Source organism: Polyodon spathula, chromosome 8 (genome assembly GCF_017654505.1).
Source record: "Polyodon spathula isolate WHYD16114869_AA chromosome 8, ASM1765450v1, whole genome shotgun sequence".
NCBI classification, from domain to species: domain Eukaryota; kingdom Metazoa; phylum Chordata; class Actinopteri; order Acipenseriformes; family Polyodontidae; genus Polyodon; species Polyodon spathula.
Window position 1 is genome coordinate 15,635,928 of NC_054541.1, and position 22,687 is coordinate 15,658,614.

General features: G+C 40.3%; 1 protein-coding gene across 5 annotated transcripts in view; it reads right to left on the reverse strand.

Moving 5' to 3' along the window:
* The window catches only part of LOC121319509 (transcription factor ETV6-like), a 34,710-nt gene that overhangs the window by 6,651 nt on the left and 5,372 nt on the right, over positions 1-22,687 (reverse strand). Inside the window, exons 2-5 of one of the 5 annotated variants that reach the window (XM_041257005.1) lie at positions 21,775-21,901; positions 16,330-16,379; positions 5,674-5,838; positions 3,570-3,704 (exon numbers count right to left, since the gene is read on the reverse strand). In XM_041257005.1, coding sequence (XP_041112939.1) covers positions 3,570-3,704; positions 5,674-5,838; positions 16,330-16,348 — 319 coding nt within the window. In that variant the 5' untranslated portion in view covers positions 16,349-16,379; positions 21,775-21,901. The remainder of the gene's footprint in view (positions 1-3,569; positions 3,705-5,673; positions 5,839-16,329; positions 16,380-21,774; positions 21,902-22,687) is intronic. The other 4 variants (XM_041257003.1, XM_041257002.1, XM_041257004.1 and 1 more) reach the window with 4 other exon arrangements.

Genomic DNA, 22,687 nt, shown 5'->3' on the forward strand with positions numbered 1-22,687 from the left:
AATTGTAATAACCCCAGGTCCTGATCTTTTAACTTTGTTCTTTTTAAATAATGAAGAATGGAAATTTGATCTACAATCTACTACTGCGGCATTGCATCTCTACTTGCATTAAATCGTGAACTACAAGTATAAGAATTTTTAAGCATAACATTCCATTTATGGCTCAGAAAAGGTTAAAAGGAGGCGACAACTGGCACAGATTCAGTGTTGGGGTTAGTAGACATTTTCCAGCTGCTTTGCAAACACATTTCTTTAACCTTGGAGTAGGAAAACCTGTTGGCTATAAACTTCACATTTGAGGCCTGGACAGCTGATGGAAAAACCCTGCAGATCAACAGAATGATTCTGTTAACTAGAACCCTGTCAACATCTACCTCGCCAACTTTATTTTTTGGCCACAGCACTGGCAGCAACTAAGGGACTCGCGTCATGAAAAGACCCTGTTGGAAATATGACAGTCCTCCTCTTACTGCTAGATAAATGATTAACTAGTCAGTTTAGGCTACAGCTCCTTCCAGGCCAGAATAAACAAGTGCACTGATCTGCAGTACTTCACTGACAAGAGAGAACTAAAAAAAAATAATAATACAAACAAGGAGAGAAGAAAAAAGAAAAATGAAAAAAAAAAAGATTTTGCAAAACAAAAACCGTGACAAGTACATCAAACTCTATAAACCTCGCAGCAGATAAGACAAGGTTTACAAAATGTCTCGTAACGAGCTTCAACTCACGTGGTTATTTTGAGAGCAGGCATGCTTCCTTGTGGAGCAGGACCAGCGACTCCTTGCATGGAGGAACTAGTTTCCTAGAACATACCTAGGGTTTCAGTTTTGCAGTGTTTATTTAATTTTTCAGTGTTAATTTTTTGCTGTTTTGCGTAGATACCCTGAAATCATTTTTCATATACTGTATAAGATCTGTTTTTTTTAACTTCCCGAAATTCTCGGCACAATATGTATAGAAACCAGACAGTATTTGCACACTCGTGCCTTCTTTTCATTTGCTGTCTTCCTCAACTAAATCCTTATGTTCACAGGCATATTCTTCTGGGGGTTTGGTGTGTCTAAGCATTTTTGTTTTAAATTCCACAAGCGTGTAAATCCTCCCTACCGAACTGTGATATAGCTTTAAATCCCTGCCTGTGCAGTCTCCAATAGAAATGCAGGAATTTGCTGGGGTGGGTTTTAAGTATTCAGAATGAATCAGTAATCGATACAAGTCAGGAAGGTGGGACATTGCATAACTAACTGCACGGGGAAAGGGGTGAAATCAATGGGAATTGAGTGCTTCCAGTGTTTTTCCGGTGTTTATAGGATCAGGTGTGTTTTATCTGGGTTTATCGGTTAAAACCTAAAATCAAAAGCCCTAATTATACCTTTGTATGTACTGCAGAACACGATAGGAAATTACAGTGCAGGTTTCCCATTCGTTTTAAGGTATGTGGCACTTAGGTAGTAGTGGGCACCGATCTTATCGTGGTGTGTAGGGCCGATGGGCAGTGTGTGTGGGGGGGGATCACCCCCCCCCCCCCATTTAAAAACAGGGATTAAAATGGTGCATTCTGGCACAAGTTTGGATGGTTTAAGCATGTGCTAGACTAGTAGTGGTCTGCTTGTAGTACTCCATTAGTGAAATGGTGGAGCTTTATTTCAGCACTGCTCACAGCAAAGCAAGATAAAAAATTTACTTTTGAACATCGAGACCCCTGCAGTGCAAGACTGTCTGAAATTTGTGTGTGGAATCGGTGACCGTGCCTTTAATTGTGTCCAGTTGTAATATGGGAAACAGCATGCTGCAGCTCCCATGCTCAGCATAAGTAAAGTTGTGATTTAAGACTTAACACAGACGTTACGATTATATGTTACCATTTATTTTTCAGTAAAAATAAGTTTAAAAATTGCAGTCATTCCTTCTGCTATTTTCTATATTAAATACACCAAAGCATTTTCTTTTTCAGCGGTACCTTTCCTAATTACACTCCCAAGTATTTATATGCAGTCTGTTTTCACCTTTCTGGTCAGTTTAAGAAATAAGCTTAATTTTCCCCTCAACCGCTGACCCTGCTTTAGTATAAAACTTACACTACAGTACTGTTTTTTATTGAAGCAACATCTCAAATGACAGTGCCTGCTTCTTTGGCTGAAGAGACCATATCAGCTCATCATCTAATTAGGGAATCTGCTGCGCGATAAAATCATCCTTAAACACCTGACGGTAAACAACTTGGTACAGTAACCTTTTCACTTCCTGTTAATTATTGAGCTTTTATTGCACTGCAGCCCTTAACTCAAATGATTTACTTTATGTTAAGTTTTTAGGGCATTTTGTTAATGCATGTGTGCAACACACGCAAGCTTAGATAAAAGGCACCAGTCAGATGCACAGCGCCATCTAGAAACGCTGACATGCCAAGAGGCATCAGCAGTAAGATGTGCTTTAAGTTCATATACAGGTTAAGATGTTCAAGATCTTTTTTTTTTTCTGAATCTTCTCCTGCCTCCCCAGGATACATACTATGGCCCCTGTTAGGGGAGTGTCCCCCCCATCCCCCCATTTGAGAACAACTGAGCTAAGACACACTGTGTAACTACAGTATTAGAGAGGTACTCCCTAAAATACAACAGCAGCACGAGAAACTAAAATCACTTACATCCACCACATGCCATGTAAAAATGCACGTTTCACACAGTCTCCTCCATGCACTCCTGTATTGAGACTCTCTGAATAACTTGTGAAGGAATGTCCTAACCAAGTTTCATCTCAGCTGGATAAGCACTTCTCTAGACAAATGTAAAAATGTTTTCATGAGCTGTACGGATGGAGATAAAACAAACTCTTTCACCACCCCTTTGCATTTACCTTTTCAACATTTGTAATTGTCAAAGTCAGACTAGGAAATATTTCCACAGGAAGATTGTGTAAGCACTGTGCAAAAACTGCTGGTTAATTAAACATTACAAATTCAATTCCACAGTTGAGGAACAGCCCAATAAACAAACGCCCCCAGAGCTACGAGTTTGGATGGTTTAAGCATGTGCTAGACTAGTAGTGGTCTGCTTGTAGTACTCCATTAGTACTACAAGCAGACCACTACTAGTCTACCACTACATTACATTACTCCACTCCGGAGTCTAACAATAAGTAACGCACTAGATCCCACATTATATCATCCTGTGAGCTTTAACCTGTCACAGTATTTTCCTGCTTTGGCTGAGCAGAACAAACCTGTCCCATTATGAGACAATAACCCAGTCAAGTGATCTCGCTTCCTGCCTGAACTCCACTTTCCAATAAAAAAGAAAGTTCCATAAACAAACGCTTACAGGGTGTACTGTTACTGTACTGCAAATCAGCAACGCTAGGTCTAGTTGCTCTGTTACGTTATTCCAAAATTAATTTTCCTACTCAAAAACAGCATCTGGTTATTGGCTGACTAAGAATATTCTATGTGCCAGATAACGTTTTGAATTACAGCTTGACTCCGCTGGTTCTCCTCCAGGGCAATGGTGAGGTTCCACCCATTACAGCAATATGACTCTCTACCAGTAGAGGGAGCTAGTCGCTCTTACCTTCCAGCTGGTGGTGCTGCAGAGTTACCTCTTGTGGCGGCTGCAGGGAGTTTCCTGGGAAACAGTTGGACAGGAGCAGGGTGTGAGTGTTCCTCTGCTTCAGGATGTGCTGGAGAAGCTCGTAGAGGACATCACCTGGATCACAACACGACAAGTAAGAAGCACACTCTACAGCTATAAAACAACATGCATCTACTCTGTATTATATGAAATCTCTCTATCATTCCTGATCCTGCACACAACATGGGGCAGTTTCCATAAACACAGGCGATACCCGTCTCCTCACTGGTACAAAAACCTTGACTTCATCTCAGACTTAATCCACTCTGAAGACTTTCAACTCCCTGTACACTCCATGTGCCCAGTAGTTATTGGTCAATATTGATTCTGATTAAATAACAGGGATGGGAAGGAGACTCCTATTGCACAGCAGTTTCACCCATTCCAGGTTTTACAACAAGCTTGATTAGCCAAGTGTATAGGCAACAAGCTCAGATGTGCCTTTTAAAACTCATAGTAAACCATGAATGGATGAAACCGCTATGCAATTCACTTCCATCTCTGATTAAATATGTACAGGAAAACCTTGAGGTTCTTTGTTCGCAGCCCAGCCCACATCTTATTATTGTGCACTTTTATTTTGGTCTCATGGCAGTTGGGTATTTAACAATACCAATCAGACAGTGTGATAACTGATTTGTAGTAGTACCACTATATACAAGATGCATCTCCCTGGTGAGTCAAATCTCAATTGGCCAGACAGCAGATCTGACAGACTGAGACACAGGGCTGGTAGCAGGTGCTCAGTTGGCAGATGCTTCCAGACCCCAGAGGCGCACAACCATTGAGGAACAGACACTTATTCCTCTGGAAAAACACTTTTGTCACATGCTGTGTGAAGGAAAAACTGTATGTACTGTAACTGTAATGTATCCCATTATTCTGGACACATCCAGACCAACTTCCCTTTTTACCACATGAGAAGATATTTTTGGCCCTCAGTCTAAAAGGTCTGGCCACTCTGGGGCTGGATTTAACCCTTTGTATTTTAAAGGTGGTGCCGTGTCTTTAATAGAATCCCAGACACAAAACCGAACTAATCTTTTAGGACTTGGTAAGAATTTCCATAAACTATCACTATCAACTACCATTGTTGTCCAACTTCTAAATTGTGAACCTGGCTCTGTTTCTATATTTTTATTTTTTTCTTTGAACAATTATTTTTATTCATTTTCCAATTTTCTCCCAATCTTTGAATGACCAATCATTATTCAACCTGGCTCACCGCTGCAACCCTCGAAGTAACTCAGGAGAGACGAAGACGAGCACTTGCGTCCTCTGAAACAACTGCAGTCAGTCATGCGCTTTTTCTCACTCTGCAAGTCCGCCGTGCAGCCATATCCAGAACTTACAGTGCTGGAGGACCATGCAGTTCTGAATTGCGTACAGGCCGGCCTGCAGGTGCACCGTTCAGCCACTGGGGTCGCTGGTGTGCGGTGAGCCAAGGACTCCCCAGCTGACCTAACCCCTACCCCGCCCTGTACCGGAGGCGCCACTCTGTTTCTATCTGACAACTGCTTCTTACGTAGTCGTTTTACTGATCAAAAGCAATGCTGAAATATCACAGGTAGCTTAACTACTGAATTCTTCTTGTTGTTTAGATTCCCTCTGTAGATCAGTTTCATTAACCTGTCGTACACCCCCCCACCCCCCACATCCCGCCTCCCGCGGGTGTAAGAAACACATTTGTTTTGAGTGTTTGCTTTTTTTTTTTACTTGGGTAATTGTGTTGCAGGGGGGACATGTTAATGGTTACTCTCGGGTGTACCAGGTGTATTAAATAAGACATGTCTCAAAGCTGTATTGAGGACACTGGGGTAAACTTACAGTCACCAGGATGCGCAGAATGAAACAGAAAATGCTATGCATCAGTAATCAACTTGCAATGCAGTTCAGTGTGCATGTCTGTGGCTTCTATGAAAAAATTACCACCAGTATGTGACTGCACGTACTGCAAAGCAGCATATTCAGTTCGTATGGATTTCATACTGTAATTGAGAGTTTAAATGTCACACTTGTGTGCCGTGGTCCTGCCAGCGCTTACCGGAATGAGGGCACCGGTAGCGGAAGTCTTCTTTGGTGAGAAGCAGGAGAGCCTTGCCGTTCATTTCGAAGGTGTTGCTGTCGATGGGGTGCAGAGAAAATTCCTTCTCAGCCCATTGCAGCCACTGCGCTACATCCTCCCGACTCCAGTACAGTGGCTGCAAGCCTGCAGAGGAGATGGAGCCCACAGTCAAACACACCAGCCAGGAAGGGACAAGCAGAGGACCCCCAGACAACCAGGACCCACACACGGTTTCATCTACGTTTAAACATACTCTCGTTTCCATAAGTTGTACTTGCTATAGAAACAGAACACTGCTGTGGTCATTTCACTGAAGAGGATGGCTCTCAACAACTTGGCAGGCCTCGCTAGTGGATTAACTGCAGTACTCCATTAATGTTGAGAATGCGTTCGTGTTGTTTAACTTTGTATATTGTTTTCTTTTTCAAATCATAATATCCTGCTGCAAAATCATCCCTGTGCACTCTATAGAGCTCTCACACATTCAGCTGGCACACCAGAGTGTAACCAATAACCTGCTCCCTTACAACAACTGGATGCAAGAAACACCCAATTTGCTATAAGTGTTCTTTCTTACTCCTGTAATTATGTTGCAGGGGGACAGGCTAATGGTTACACTCTGGTGTACCAGCTGTAGTTAGATTGAAGACATTTCTGAGAACTCTTTGTATTTGAGTTGCGAACCCTCTTTGGTCTAAGATATGTTTTAACATTTAGAGTAAAGTAAAATACATTAGTAGGAGGATAAAACAAATGTGGTGTTTCTTAAATCCACTGGGGCAGAGTGTGGCACCACCTCCATTATGACTTGTCTGTTCATAATCCAGCTCATACCGATCCCTTTAAAAGCACGCCTGCTAATTCAGACCCTCGTTTAATCAGTAGAGGGTAGATGCAGTAGGCAGATTGAGACTCTGTATTGCTACTGTCTGGATGCAAAGCGATATTTAAGAAATGGTTGGATTGCACAGGACTGCAAGGAAGAGGTTGTCCTATCACAAGCAAAACCCAAGCAATGCTGATAAAGATCTCCCCGTTTTGAACCACCCTTCTAATAGAAAGCCATCGATTAGGACCCCATTAACGAAATACAATGCAAACAGCAGTCACTCAGTCGACTGCAAATCAATGCATTCTCCATCTTCCATCGGTTCTGTATACTCTCTGAATTTACATAGTATATTTGCCTGTTTTATTATCCCATCATTTTTTCATCACACATTTAATAAATTCGCCAGTATATTTTATATCTTTGAGGCTCAGAAAACCTGAGGAAGGATAAAATGTGTTTAATGAGGCCTGTATAAAAAGGAACACCATTTATTACTATCTGTTAATAGGTACAGCTGAGTCTCTTATGGTAAAAGAGTCCCTTCGTGACGCGCCTGTGAAGAAAAGCTGATCGAAAGGAGAAGGCGCTTCTCATTTTGAAGCTTCTCTATTCCCTTCCCTGCACTATAACCACTGCAGTCTTGCAATAACAACAAACTCTGGACGGAAATCCCCTGGCTCTGAATGGGAGCGTGAAGCAGTTCCTTTAACTGTAGTGACTCCAGCCAGATTGGAATAAAGGGTGGAGGAAAACAAACATCCAAAACTCCAGTGAATGCATGTACATTTCACCCAGCACGAAGTTTGCAGCAATTTTTTGTATAAAGAAAAACAGAACCAACAACAACAAAAAAAATTAAGGTGCGTGTAAAATGTTAAATGAATGAACTTATTTGAACTTTTATAAGCTTTTGTGCATTTTAAATTTTTTGAAAATACAAAACGTTATCCAATGAGAAACCAAATATGCATTTATTTTTTCCCTCCCAGAGAAATCAAATGGCCTGTCTGCGTCTTCCTTCTTCAGCTTGGCTGATGGAGTCTCTCTATTTTTGACTCTGCCTGTTGCACTCAGATAAATCGAGGGCCAGAAAAGAATCTTTAAAAACAGGAGTGCTGACATCACTGAATGATCTGTCAGCTGAACAAAGCGCTCCCTCGCACAGCAGTGTTCCTGCGTTGACTCAGTTATGAGTCAGGCGTGCAGCTTGTAAACAGCACCACAGTGATAGTCAGCACGACTGCGGTCTCGCCACAGCGCTGTGCTTTGCGTTATCTTCCCCACAGGGGGCCTGAATGACAAGAAGTCTCCCCAGAAAGTCCGACACAGGAAATTTCCTGTGGGGAACAGCACTCTCGAGATGAGTGTGATCAGACTTCCTCTTCAGAAGAGTCAAAAACAAACCCAGCATCTGAGTGGGGCTGCTTCGGAGGAACCTGGAAGTTAGTGTACGGGAGAATCAACCAGACACTGCATTCCTCTGTTACCCTTTTTTAAACCCGGTAATATTAAACAAAATAATCTAAATATAAAAGCATTACAAAAAATGAACTAGATGATTTTTTTTTCTAATGAGGTGATCAATAATTTCTTAGAACCTAATGTCAATGCATTGTTTTATCAAACTGAGCAAGAAAAAAAAACTGAGCATTTATTAACAGAACCAGAATGAATAAATAGCTCACCTAGTTTTTGAGAACTAGTGTTGTTTTTTAGGAAAAACATTAAACAAGCATGTGTGGCAAAGTGGTTAATAGTGTGCAGGTGCAGGTGATCAAAGAACAGACAGACAATTGTAATCCAAGTGCAAAAGGTTTGTTTTTATTTGTTTTTGTCCAGTGCCTGACGGCAAAACAAGCAGTAAATAATAATGCTGGTAAGTAATACAGTGGCGTGTATTACTTACGTTTATAATCCCCAAGCTGGTCCCGAAATAATAGTCCTGTTATTGTATCCCCACATTAAACACAAAACACATATACAAGTCTGTTTAGTGTGTGAATTAGTGATTGTGGTACAATATAGTTTATTGTGATACAAGCGAAGTGCTGTTCCAGGTTTGTGCTGGCCTTTGGTGACAGCTCCGGAACATGTTAGCTGTCTAGTGACAACAAGCAACAAATAGAACAAACAAACACTCACAGCTGATTCACAAAAACACAGGTCCTTCAGGGTCACTTTACATTAACAAACGAAAAAACAGGTTACGTCTCTTCGACCCCTATTTATACCGTCACTCAGGACCCCTTGGCAAGTGATTGCAGCCGCTCCTCCAATCCGCGGCTGCCACATCATTTCCCTTCCAGGTCAATGAGTTAGTGTTCCGAAGCTCAGCTCCTTTTCTAAATGACCGACTGCCTTTTAACCCTCTGAAAGAAGTGTCAGACCAAGTAGTCCATGGTATTCTGTTCCCGTTACTTAGCGCCCTCGCAGGTCGGGAGGGAGATTTACCACCAAGAATCACTGTCTTTCTGTCACAGCATGTCAAAACAGTCTTGCACAGAAAATCTGAGTCATCGAACAAGCACTTCTCTTAACATGTGTGTACAATGTTCAGTATGACAAACGTACTACAAGGTCCTTTGCAACTTTCATCACACGCGGGTTGCTAGATACACGTAAAACTTTAAAAGCTTGGAATATCCATGTTGACATGTTACTTACGAACAGTAGCTCCCTCAAGAAGACTGCATTACCCTGGAACATTGGGTCAACTGAAGCCCACATTCAGAATAACTAATATCAGACCGATTACTAAAAAGGATTGGTCAGTTAACTTCAACACTGTTTCACCTATCATTGTGGATTCACAATGTATTAAAAGGGTGTTGTGATTCAGCTGTAACACACGGATGGCTTCAAGAAGCTGTTTAATACAAGCAAACAGAGCTCTCTTTGTTTAGTTTTTGGGAACCCCTGATGCATACAAGTGATGGGAACTGTAACAAAGTTCAACTCTCTGAACTAAAAACACCTCTGTCCTTTCTGTCTTCAATAAAAATGCATGTTCCAGAAAAATATTCAGTCATAGGGACCCGCTGTAGACTAATTGGATAAAAAGGAAACCAGTGCTCAATTTCCTGTTGCAGTTTGATAAGGTATCATCACAACCGGGCAGATGGTTCGGTAAGGAAACAACATTATTTCTGGGTTTGTGTGTGAAGGAGCTCACACAAAGCAGAATTTAACATGTTTCCTGTATTGATCCCAATAATAAAAAGTTACACGCACTGCTTAACCATTATCATTGGACACAATCATGAAGCACCTAGTTATAGTTCTAAACAGAAATGGAAGCAGCACGGGCACGTGGTGGTCAGTCATCAAGGAGAGGACTCAGGTGTGCATTTCCACGAGTTCCTGGTTTATACAGTCTCTACAACCCTTTGTGTACAAATCTTAGCTGCTGGCTTATCTCTGTGTGTCAGCAACATTGTGACCAGACAAATCTTACTTGCACCAGGTCTGGTGAGGTCAGTTCTGTTGCTTTTACTGTCTCTTTCCCAGGCAGTAAAACATTCTCTCCCTGATAGCAGCCCTCACTGCCCACACAGCAGCAACACACATTGCAATCACAGTTTTTTTTGTACTTAGAATCTTTTAATTAACTCTTTCCTTCCAGTTCTACAGATATATACAACACACTGGGTTTTCAATATAATCTGGATTATATTGTGCAGTTGGGTTTTTCAAAACATCAAAATGCGATTGGGATTACTGTGATCCAGATTTCATTTTGGTAATTCGATCGCACTTTTAATCACGATTAAATATTGCAATTGAGTTTTTTAGAATTTAAAAAAGACGAGATCAGGATTACTTTGATCCAAAATACATATCCAAAATATTGTGATCTTACTGCAGAGGTGGATTTGGCTTTTTTTTGTTCAAAAGTTGTATTTTAGTCAATTTAGGGTTAGTTATTTAATTTCTGTTAAGTAGGCATAAATAAAACAACAATTGTTTGTATGCGTCAAATGTGCACTAACATTAAAAGTGATTTGTGTGATTTAAAAAAAAAAAAAAACACATAAAACAACACAAAGTTGTGTATTATTCATTATTGCCTCAATCTTATTTATTTTGTTAAATTAGGTTATATCATAACTAACGGCCTAAAAAAAAACAAAACAAAAAAATCCACTATACATTATTAAGAACTAGTCCACGTCAAAAAACTCGATTTCATAATCGTGATTATTTGTTATCTGGATAAATGTAATCCAGCAGTGAAAAACCGGATCAAAAAGTGATCCAGATAAAAGTAATCTTGATCACAAAAAATAGGATTACAGAATCTGGATCACTGTTGCCCAGATTAAAAGTTTTGAAAAACCGGCCCCAGGGGATTATGTGTTTTTTTGTTGTTGTTAATGTCTTATGTATTTCTCCAGTGACAGTTTAAAAGGGTTTTTACAGACAGAAAGCCCTTCCCGTAATGCGCTCTGCCCAGCAGATTTATATGAATGGTAGCCCACCTTCCCACAATGCACCCCTCAACAGGAAGTTCTACAAAGTAGTCCTTAGCACGGAATTTCCCGTGGTCAAACAGACCGTTGGTGTTGTTTTATCAGCCTGGCACAGCAAGCTGCATTCGTTTGAGGGAATGAGCAGAAGGCACATCAGACAAGCATGACAGCTGAGGACTGGCCTCTATCAATACGCTGTATCTACGCTTAGAGTATAAACCAAGTTTAAGCAAACAAAGGCTGCCCAACAGTGATGAAACACTTACGTTGAATGAAGCATTACTTACAATACTGTGTTAATCTATTTGCTTCCCCCAGGCAGTTTTAAAAATTGTTTTTACATATTTAAAAAATGTTGTTCTACTTTTATATTGATCTACACAGTATAAATAATAACCCGTTCTTCACAGACTGTACACTGTTCTCAGCAGTGTTCCCTCTAAGCTTTTTAGATACGGAGAAACATGACATTTTGACTGAGAAAGTGTAAATTATCAGTGAGAAACCATTGGCGATGCATTAACCCTTTTAATATATTTCTGTTGCATAATACAATTTTGAAACAATATTCCAAACACAAGTATCTCAACAATTTTACAATTTGATTTAAAACAAGACATTTGTTGTGGCTCTGCCTCTGATTCGGAATCATCCTCTGATTTTTATATATAATAAATATAGCATTTTTATGAAGTGTACATTTACCTTTATGAAGCCTGTCTGAGATCCTATCATAACGGTGCCCTGTCAGTTGTTATCATAGATATAGACTTCATGCTTAACTGGTGGCCTGCTCATAACTGCTTTATACTACTGTATAAAACACTGGCGTCTGCACTGCCTTCAATTGTAACCATCTTTAGGGCTACTGATTTTTCCCCTCATTCTTGGGAATACCAAATTCCGTTTTTTAAAAATTACCAATTCCACCCCCCCCCTTTTTTTTTTTTATCAACGTATTAACAATTAAATATGGCATTTGAAAATATAATGATGGTAGTTAAAATAAGTAAATTAATAAATATTAGCACAATTCTTTTATTTATTTTTGAATTATACTCTTGTTGCTGTAACAGTAAATGATGCACCTGAAAATGCTTCAACCCTGTCATAATGTTTGTAAACATCACAACTCATTGCTGGCATTAATAAGCAGGAAAACACAAAAATTATCTTACAACAATTCAGAAAGCAAATATGTCCAGCACTGTTATGAGAATCACGGCCTGATTAAAGGATATGGGGATCCTACCCTAACCCATATTTTGGGGGTCCTGCGCATATTATAGCGAATGGTGTTATTGGCATATTGGTTAATCGGGCCCTGCGTTGGGGGCCGAGAGTGCGAGTGGAGCGCGCCAATTGTATATGGAGCGGGGAGCGGAGCGCTCCATTTGTACATGGAGCGGGGGATTGCTGGAGCATTTCCAGCTCGCTCTTTCGCAGCACTGTGAAGAACAGAGCATGGGTTTACTTTTTTTAAATACATGTCCGGCCAAGGAGTTTGCACAAAAAAAAGGTGACAAACACAGATGTGTTTGTGGGTTGCTTTGAGCTCCCTATGAGATATTCAGATACAAACAAGCCCAGCATAAAGTTAATTTGATACGAATCATATGCAAAGTTTGAAATAGGCGAGTACACCATATACAACATCGTAGGAACCTGTTCATTGCAAGATATTTCCGAACTTTTACTTTATTTTCAATCAATGAGGAAGTGTCTGAATACTTTATGTAGGTTCTTTTCTTTGCTGAAGCTTGTTAAAATGTGTACGCCTTTATTGCCTTGTACCATATGACAGAAATCACATGCGAGTAATAATAATGAAATCTCACTGCTGTTAATGATCACTTTAATTAACATTCAAACATCTGTGGGAACACAGAAAACTTATTTTTTTTAAAAAAATTCCAAACCTGTTTGTAGATTCCTTCCAATGACCAGCAGTAGCATTGCATTCAACAGAACAAAATAATGTAGTTTAACAAACAAAAGGGAATAACTTATGTCCTTTACTTCTTTTGGGTTTTCTTTTGTAGTGAGAGAAACAAACTCCCACACTGTAAACTGCCCCCCCCCCTCCAACACCCAAATGAAAAAGGAAAATTTCAAAAATATAAATAGGCATACTGTACACATTTGAGACAGGACAGGTTTTTAAATTGGCCCTAAAACGGAAATAAATGAATATGTAAATTAAGCCTGATTCATACATTTCATCCTGCAGACTGATGCCTCTGACTTAGTAGGACTAGGGACAGATCTCTCCCAGGAGGCAGAGGGTGTGGGGCATTTGGTATTGTACTGAGAGACTCAGAGACCAGGTATAGTGTAATCGAGAATGAAATACCTAGCCTTCATAAAAGAACAAAATTAACCAAAAGCAAGCTTCTGTGTGCTTCTGTGTGTGTGTGAGTAATCCTATGTACACTACTTCACAAATTAAGTTTAGCATTTTACTGGCATTATAATAATAACCAGGATTAAATATGAAACACTGATAAAGGCATGTTGACTGACTTGCTGCTCTAATGAACGGATAGTAATTTAAATAGCGCCTCTTAACGTAACCAGTAATTAATCCTCTCAATTGTTTCTTTGCTAATTCTGCCTTGTTATTTGCAAGACTTAACAGAGGTGTGTCAGGACAGAATGTCTTTGTGAAGCAAACAGTGTGTAGTGCAGTGACTGCATCCTTTACACACTGAAGCAATCAATTTCCTTTAAGGAAGGTATAGCTAGAAAAAAAAGCTTTGAGCTCATTTCTTCATCATTAGAAAACATAATTCAATTAAGAAACGGTCATGGTTTAATAATTCTAATTATAGCTTTATTAAAAAGGCAGGTAGCGTGGAAAAAAGGTTAATGGTTACACCGATGTACCAGCTGAACGTAGAGGGAAGACATGTTCAAGAGGCCCTTTTAAATCAATGGGATTGGAAGAGATTCCAAACAACAACAAGAATGTTATTTTAGTGACCATCAATCTCACAACAAAATAACTGCCTACAAATCCATCAATAACCTACTCCCTGAAGTTTTTTTTTTTCCCCCCATATTAGTCACAGACCGAACTAAACTACAGGAAATGCCTTAACATTTTATTTAAGGATTCAAGCGGTATACAGACTCTATTTAGATAAACTGATAACACTCCTATGAGGGCTGTAACCAAGTCCTAACCCCCCTAGTCTTACAATTGTTTTGATATTGTTAGGAAGTTAATCTTGTGACATGCACAGTAGGATTACATCAATGTTTATTTGTAAAATAAATGTAAATGCCCCCCCACTTAAAATAAAATTAATTACAAGATAGGATTTATAAATGAAATCGGGCTGAACGTTGACAAATGTATCGAAGGGTGTAGAAATCAGGCTAAGATAAAAATCACAGAGGCACCTGAATCGAGGCAGTTATCGTGTTCACCATGTTGTATGACAGGCAGAGGGACACGATCGGCACAGAAGGGTCCCCAATTGGTTTTACAATTTCCGATATGGAAAACAATGAACCATTTCACCAACAACACTTTGTGCATTCTCCAATCTACATGAAACAGCAGCACAGAAGCTGTGAATTCCAGTTCACTCTACAGCACAGAAATAGCAGAGTGGAGAATAATGCTCTTTTTTCACTTTCTTCTTTTTCTTTTTAATAAACAAACCGCCAAGGGAGGGAGTATGTGGGGAACAAAAATATTTTCACATTGTTTGCCCAGTGGTGTGTGAAAACAGCTTCCCTTTCAGAAACGGTTCATTCAGGAAGGCACCATCTGCCCACTCAGGAAATTCCTTTATCAAAGCCAGCTTCCAGGGTGAGAATTTCCCTCAGAAACACAGAGCAATACACATTTCTTTGAGCAGGGCTGGGCCAGACCGACACTCCCTCAACACAGCACAGCTTCTTAAAAGAAAACTCTCACTTCATAGCCCCAGTTAGACAGTTTCAGCATTTCAATGAATTTCTTAAAGAGTGTGGGGACAAACACTGCTTGAAACAATTACAGAGTAACACCAAGATCCGCCGATAACAACATTTTCAAGTATCTCACTAATCTTCCCACCATAATCACCTTAAATCATTACATGTATTATTATTATTTTTATTATTTCACTTGTTGGCTTATTACAAAATAATTCCAGATCAGTGTTGTCTTCCAAAATAGAGGGGTTTCTGAATTAAAGTTGTGTTCCAATGGCCAGTTCAATCCGTTGGCACTTAACTCCACCCCCACCACCCACAAAACACCTGGTTAGCAGCGACACTGTTCCTTTTAAGCTCTATATGACTTTCAGAAACGCAATTACCTGTAAAAAGGTTTCAGTACAGTAAATTTATCAAGGCTAAATAAATGAAAGACACTAAATGAAATATCACGATAATCAATCTCAATGGGTATACAAAACTACGATGGACAAAAACTGTCAATGGTTAAATGCAGAACCCAATTCCTTTTGCTAAGCTTGATTCCTAGTTCTGAAAGAAGCACTTATGAAAATAACCTTTTATACTACAGATTACTCAGTCCTTTACAGCCAGAATCACAAAGCTTCAACAGTAGCAGCTTGTCTGGAGAATCCCAGGTCCTGGCATTTAGGGTTCTTCAGACAAGCTCAAAGCAAGTTGAAAGTTTAGAGAAAACTCTGTATTGCAGCTAAGGAACCAAGAACCACACAGAACGAACGCAAACCCCATAACAAAACATCGATGCTTTCCCTCTTGCGTACTTGCAACATCTCTGCGTTCTTTAACGCGACAACTTAATTGGAGATGATATAATATCTAGAAGCCATCCGTATATTGTGATCTAACTATTATGCATGGCAACCTCATATGGGGACTAAAACACTTTTGATCTTTATATGGCAGAAGCAAATGCACGATTAAAAAAAAACTGAAAAACATGTCAATGAAAAATATATGTATTATGTGTCCAAAACTACTTTTTTTTTCCAGCCATTTTCAATATTCCAGGCATAAAAGGGTTAATAGCTTTGCGAAAAAAGACCATGAACAAAATCAAATGGAGGTTTACCATAATGCATACGTCTTTTTTTTCTGCAGGAAAACAGGTGATTTACGAAATAATTTACTGCCAATATTTTGTTAGGCCCAAGAACTTGGAGACACCTGTCTGAAAATATTTAGCCTTTCTAAGAGCCAAGCTAATTGTTATGAGCCTGATTTTAGTTTCTTAGATATTTCTTAGCCTTCAGCTTCCAGTGTTGTGTTACACACCCTCAGCTAGATGAATTCTAATGAAATGCCAAGTTAAAGAGTCATGCGAGGAAAGTTCTGAAACAAGCAGAACAAAGGGTCGATACTCACGCAGTAAAGCCTGACTCATGCCCCTTTCCAGTCAACGAGAAATGTTTACACTAAAATGAAGAAAGAAAAAAAAACACATTCTCCACCCATTCATTTCAGAAAAAGCAATGAATCTGTTATGGATTTTAATCATAAAAAAACAAGGTTTCAGTATTTTCTTAAAAGTACATTTTATCCATAAACTTCAAAATAACACTCAAAAATTATTTGAATGTACAACTAGAAGTCATGAAGACAACCAGTTTGGCTCATGCCTTCTTCAGTGCAAACACTACTTTCTTATTGTTTGACCTTATACTGAGGTCAATATATCTTGGCCACTGCTATCGGTCTTGCCTCCTGACAATACTTTACATCACAGAAACCAAGTCCAGAGGACACAACTGAAACTTAGGACAGAGAATTGGAGGCACGTCTTACAGCATCTTATTGGCAGCAAAGCATGTCAATCACTAGGGGATGCAGCTGGTTGGATACTGACAGAAAAGGGGACAGTTTCAATCTCCAGGTGAAACTACTAAGGAAATGCAAGCTTTCTTTCTTTAACCTAGCGTAGTACCAGATACCACGCTTTAAAAAGTAGATATGTTTGCTAAAAACACAGTTTTCTTTTGAGACCTATATAGTGAATGGATGTGTATAGCGTGGAGATTCTAAGGATTCTTTTTGTTAACTACAATTACTTTACCAAGCATTTCTTCCAAAACTATACATAAAAAATAAAAATAAAAAAAAACACAACATTGACGTCAGAAGAACTCTTTCTAAAAATCATACTGAGCTGGTTATTGCTGGGGTTAAAACACTAATAGATGTTTTACTATTTTTTCCACTTGGAAACTCTGCTCTGGTGTAAAGGGTTAGTTATTATCCAAAACTGTACAACACACAGCATGTGCAGTTCTGGTCACCTCGCTATAAAAAAGATATTGCTGCTCTAGAAAGAGTGCAAAGAAGAGCGACCAGAATTATTCCGGGCTTAAAAGGCATGTCATATGCAGACAGGCTAAAAGAATTGAATCTGTTCAGTCTTGAACAAAGAAGACTACGTGGCGACCTAATTCAAGCATTCAAAATTCTAAAAGGTATTGACAGTGTCGACCCAAGGGACTTTTTCAGCCTGAAAAAAGAAACAAGGACCAGGGGTCACAAATGGAGTTTAGAAAAAGGGGCATTCAGAACAGAAAATAGGAGACACTTTTTTACACAGAGAATTGTGAGGGTCTGGAATCAACTCCCCAGTAATGTTGTTGAAGCTGACACCCTGGGATCCTTCAAGAAGCTGCTTGATGAGATTTTGGGATCAATAAGCTACTAACAACCAAACGAGCAAGATGGGCCGAATGGCCTCCTCTCGTTTGTAAACTTTCTTATGTTCTTATGTTCTTATGAACAAGGCCGGCGATCACCTCAGAATGCAGCAGCACAGCCTCACTCGCTGACAACAGCAGAATCTGATACTGGCAATTCCCTTTTCCAGACGTTGTAAAAAAAAGTAAAAGACCCGACAAACTCAGAAAAATAGGCCGACTAGAAGAAGCATGAACATTTCTACACAGAAGAGGAGAAAATTAAAACACATCCAGAACAAAACTTACAGATACTAAAAGCAACTTCATAAACTCAATGGCAAAGGGCACTGAACAAGACTCCCAGTCAAAACACTTGCCATTGAATTTAACCCATTAAGTACCAAATTAATTTTACTTTCGGGGAAAAAATAAAAAACAGAACACAAATGGCATTTTTGTAATTTGGTGCATTCTAAACCAGTATTTCCTCACTGAAAAAATGTAAATCCTTTGTTTTGGTTACAAACTGATGCATCCTATTTTGAGCACTGTCACGTTAGACGTGTTCCTGTAATCAGAGCAGTGACATTTCACACCGGCTGTGAAGCTCAACACATTTAAAAAAAAAAAAAAAAAAAAAAAAAAACCAAGAAATTTATCATTTTTTGGCTACAGTTTCTTATTCTATATCAAGGCATCATAAAAGGCTGTATTTGCAGAATTAAGCCTTACATTTAGACATACCTTTTGCGTTTAGAGTAAGCTCGCATACCAATATCGTTATAGAATTTGAATAACAGGTTGATGTCAGTTAAAAATGCTCCAAAAAATTACAAAGCAGCCTTAATGGGTTAGGTTTATGTTATATAATAATACAAATAAAAAAGGGGAAAGTTCTATTCCTTTAATATTTGCCATAGTCCCTGCTAACCTAAAAGCCTTTCAATCAGCTGAAGACCCCTAGTCCCTTTTCACAGCACAGTGGCTCACAGAGGGTTAAATCTGAACCTCATTCCTCTCGTCTCAAGCATGAATAATTGATGCCGGTTACAAGCAGCTTCCTTTCCAGGAAATCTTAAAGCAGGAAGTTTGCCATCTGCTCACTCAGGAAATTCTTTCTGGGAAGCTTCCCAGTGGTAGAATGCAGAGTCTCCGCAAAACTGAACACCGACCAGAGCAAAAAAAAAAAAAAAAAAAAAAGGCTGTCAGTTTATAACAAGAATAAAACAAATAACAATGATCCCCATTACTGAACACAAGCCTCTGAACCCAGACAGGGCTTCTCAGTGCATTTCAGAGCTACGGTTTGCAACTTTGCATACCGTATAGCAAATCCTCCTAACTGATCAAACAAGCGAGTGGTTTTATTAAAATGCACAGCAATCAAATTTTAATATAATGTTGCACATCTTTTAAAAAGGTTTTTGCACCATTTTGAAAATGTTCCGGTTTCCATTTTCTGTTTTACGGCCCTGAGCTAAAAACAGAAGACACAGTGCATGCAACAGTCACACCCCCAGGGCAGAAAGCTTCAAAGAGGGAGGAGACTTGTTGTTCAGTGCTTCCGACTGCGGGACAATGCTACAGAAGAATAGACAGCCAAAGGAGTATTTTTTATGACAGGCATTACTATACATATATTGACAGCTTTCAAGCCAGCCTTGGGACATCACACAACGGCATTCTGAAGTTACTGTCGGAGAGGAAAACGTATTGAAAGGTTTGCCCACTGTATGCCCCGTCTCCATTCAATTGTGTCCCAACATGTTCCCTATCTAAAACAGAGCCCTTTGTCCTTCCTGAAGAATTTGCATTACAAATCTCAACTACAGTAAGCAAACTTCATGCAAAGCAATTCAACAAACCAGGGCTGTGTTTTAAACTTGCTTCCTAGAGCTACAGTGCAGATTCCATTCAGTAGGTTTTATTACTCCAACTTTGACCTGAAAACAACAACATATACCCCAGGCCATGGCTGTGAATATCACATATAACTAGACCACCATCATCATACAGGTCATTTAAAAAAACAGGGGCCCAGTGCATCAACATCAAATCTCATATTTAACTTAAATACAAAATAAGAAAAAAACAACAAAGTATCCCTATGAACTTTAAAATCATCTTCTCTCTCCTCACTGAAAGCAGTAAAGCAGGTATTGCATGGCTGCTTCCTCCTTCCCCTCCCCCTGAGTGTGTGTGTGTGTGTGTGTGTGTGTGTGTGTGTGTGTGTGTGTGTGTGTGTGCAGCGGTATCCTGTGTAATGGCTGTGTCTCTGCTTGATGTATTTGGCTGGGCGTGCTGTGTGTGTCTCTTGCGTGTGCCATCTCTTTGTGGGTCTTGTGGCTCTGTCCTATGTCTGGTGTGTGGCTGTGGCCCACAAGACGTGCGCGTGTATCTCTGTGTATGGCTGTGTCTCTGCTTGCATGTATGTGGCTGTGCGTGGCTGTGTGTGGCTCTGCGTGTGCATCTCTGTGTGGGTCTTTGTGGCTCTGTCTATGTCTGTGTGTGGCTGTGGCTGTGTCTATGTCTCTGTGTGTGTGGCTGTGTCTATGTCTCTGTGTGTGTGTGTGTGTGTGTGTGTGTGTGTGTGTGTGTGTGTGTGTGTGTGTGTGTGTGTGTGTGTGTGTGTGTGTGTGTGTGTGTGTGTGTGTGTGTGTGTGTGTGTGTGTGTGTGTGTCTGTGTCTATGTCTCTGTGTGTGTGTGGCTGTGTCTATGTTTCTGTGTGTGTGTGGCTGTGTCTATGTTTCTGTGTGTGTGGCTGTGCTGTGTCTATGTTGTGTGTGTGTGTGTGTGTGTGTGTGTGTGTGTGTGTGTGTGTGTGTGTGTGTGTGTGTGTGTGTGTGTGTGTGTGTCTGTGTGTGTGTGTGGCTGTGTCTATGTCTCTGTGTGTGTGTGTGTGTGTGTGTGTGTGTGTGTGTGGCTGTGTCTGTGTCTGTGTGTGTGTGTGTGTGTGTGTCTGTGTCTCTGTGTGTGTGTGTGTGTGTGCACCCACGACACTGATACAGATACACCACACACACCGCACACACCCGACACCCACCGTCCTGTTGTGTGTGTGGCTGTGATACAGACACACCGACTCTGTGTGGTGTGAGTGGCTGTGTCTATGACACTATGTGTGTGGTGTGGCTGACACACACATCCCGACAGATACAGACAACCACCCTGTGTGTGTGTGTGTGTGTGTGTGTGTGTGTGTGTGTGTGTGTGTGTGTGTGTGTGTGTGTGTGTGTGTGTGGGTGTGTCTATGTGTGTGTGTGTGTGTGTGTCTATGTCTGTGTGTGTGTGGCTGTGTCTATGTGTGTGTGTGTGTGTTTGTGCTGTGTGTGTGTGTGTGTGTGGTGTGTGTGTGTCTCTGGTGTGTGTGGCTGTGTGTGTGTGTGTGTGTGTGTGTGTGTATGTCTCTGTGTGTGTGTGGCTGTGTCTATGTCTCTGTGTGTGTGTGGCTGTGTCTATGTCTCTGTGTGTGTGTGGCTGTGTCTATGTGTGTGTGTGTGTGTGTGTGTGTCTGTGTGTGTGTGTGTGTGTCTGTGTGTGTGTGTGTGTGGCTGTGTCTATGTCTCTGTGTGTATGACTGTGTCTACGTCTCTGTGTGTATGACTGTGTCTACGTCTCTGTGTGTGTGTGTGTGTGTGTGGCTGTGTGTGTGTGTGGTGTGTGTGTGTGTGTGTGTCTCTGTGTGTGTGTGGCTGTGTCTATGTCTGTGTGTGTGTGTGTGTGTGTGTGTGTGTGTGTGTGTGTGTGTGTGTGTGTGTGTGTGTGTGTGTGTGTGTGTGTGTCTATGTGTGTGTGTGTGTCTGTGTCTATGTGTGTCTGTGTGTGTGTCTGTGTGTGTGGCTGTGTCTGTGTGTCTGTGTGTGTGGCTATGTCTACGTCTCTGTGTGTATGACTGCTGTGTCTACGTCTCTGTGTGTATGACTGTGTCTACGTCTCTGTGTGTATGACTGTGTCTATGTCTCTGTGTGTATGACTGTGTCTATGTCTCTGTGTGTATGACTGTGTCTATGTCTCTGTGTGTATGACTGTGTCTATGTTTCTGTGTGTGTGGCTGTGTCTATGTCTCTGTGTGTATGACTGTGTCTATGTCTCTGTGTGTATGACTGTGTCTATGTCTCTGTGTGTGTGGCTGTGTGTGTGTGTTTTACTCACGCAGGTGTGCAGGCAGTCTAACAGGCTCTTCCTCCATCCTGCTGGCCCGCAGTGTTGGAACATGTACAGGAGAGGAAGTGGCGCTTGGCAAAGGGCTGCTCAGAGGCGTGTACGAGTTTCTTTCCTGCTGTGGAGAAACAGATAAGCTCTCCTTAACAGCATACCCAGAATCGCAGCCCAGAAATGAGCACAGGTTATTATGTATACAGTACTTAGGCTATTAGTTATGGAGTTTCTTATGTTTTCAATTTTTGGAGGTTGTAAAGGACAAAGGTCTACAAATGGATGAATTATTCCTACAAGTGACAGCCAATAATGAAATATTTACCATGAAAGTTGTTTCTCCTTTACTGCTGTATCATTGCACAAGTGGGCCTACTTACTGTACGATTCAATTTGAAAAAGAAGACACTAGCTCAGTTTTTTTCTGAAAATATGTTATTTTCATCCATCACTAGTATCTTATAGACCAGCGGTTCTCACAATGGGGGTCGAAGAAAGGTTTCAAGGTTGCTCTTTATATTACAGAGCAATGCAATAGGGTTGTTAGATAAAGTGCATTTAGACACTGTCGGATTAAGAATTGTACAGCATGCCTCTTTGCTTTATGATTAATGTCCATGTTTATCGAATCTGAATTAATATATTTCTAACATGTATTAGTGAATGTCTTTTTGAATAGTCTAAGACCACCAATCCCACTGCAAGAATTAGTACTGAATATATTCAGATCAGGATTGTAGGACAGAGGGGAAAGTGTACTACCGTCCACCTTTGTGTCAATAGTCCCAAAACAAAATACAATAAAAAATAAAATCAGGTAGAAATCAATTTTATAAACATCTACTCTGGTGGGAAATAAACCCTGCAATAAAATTCACAAACCACAGAAAATGTAATAAGGAAACAACTG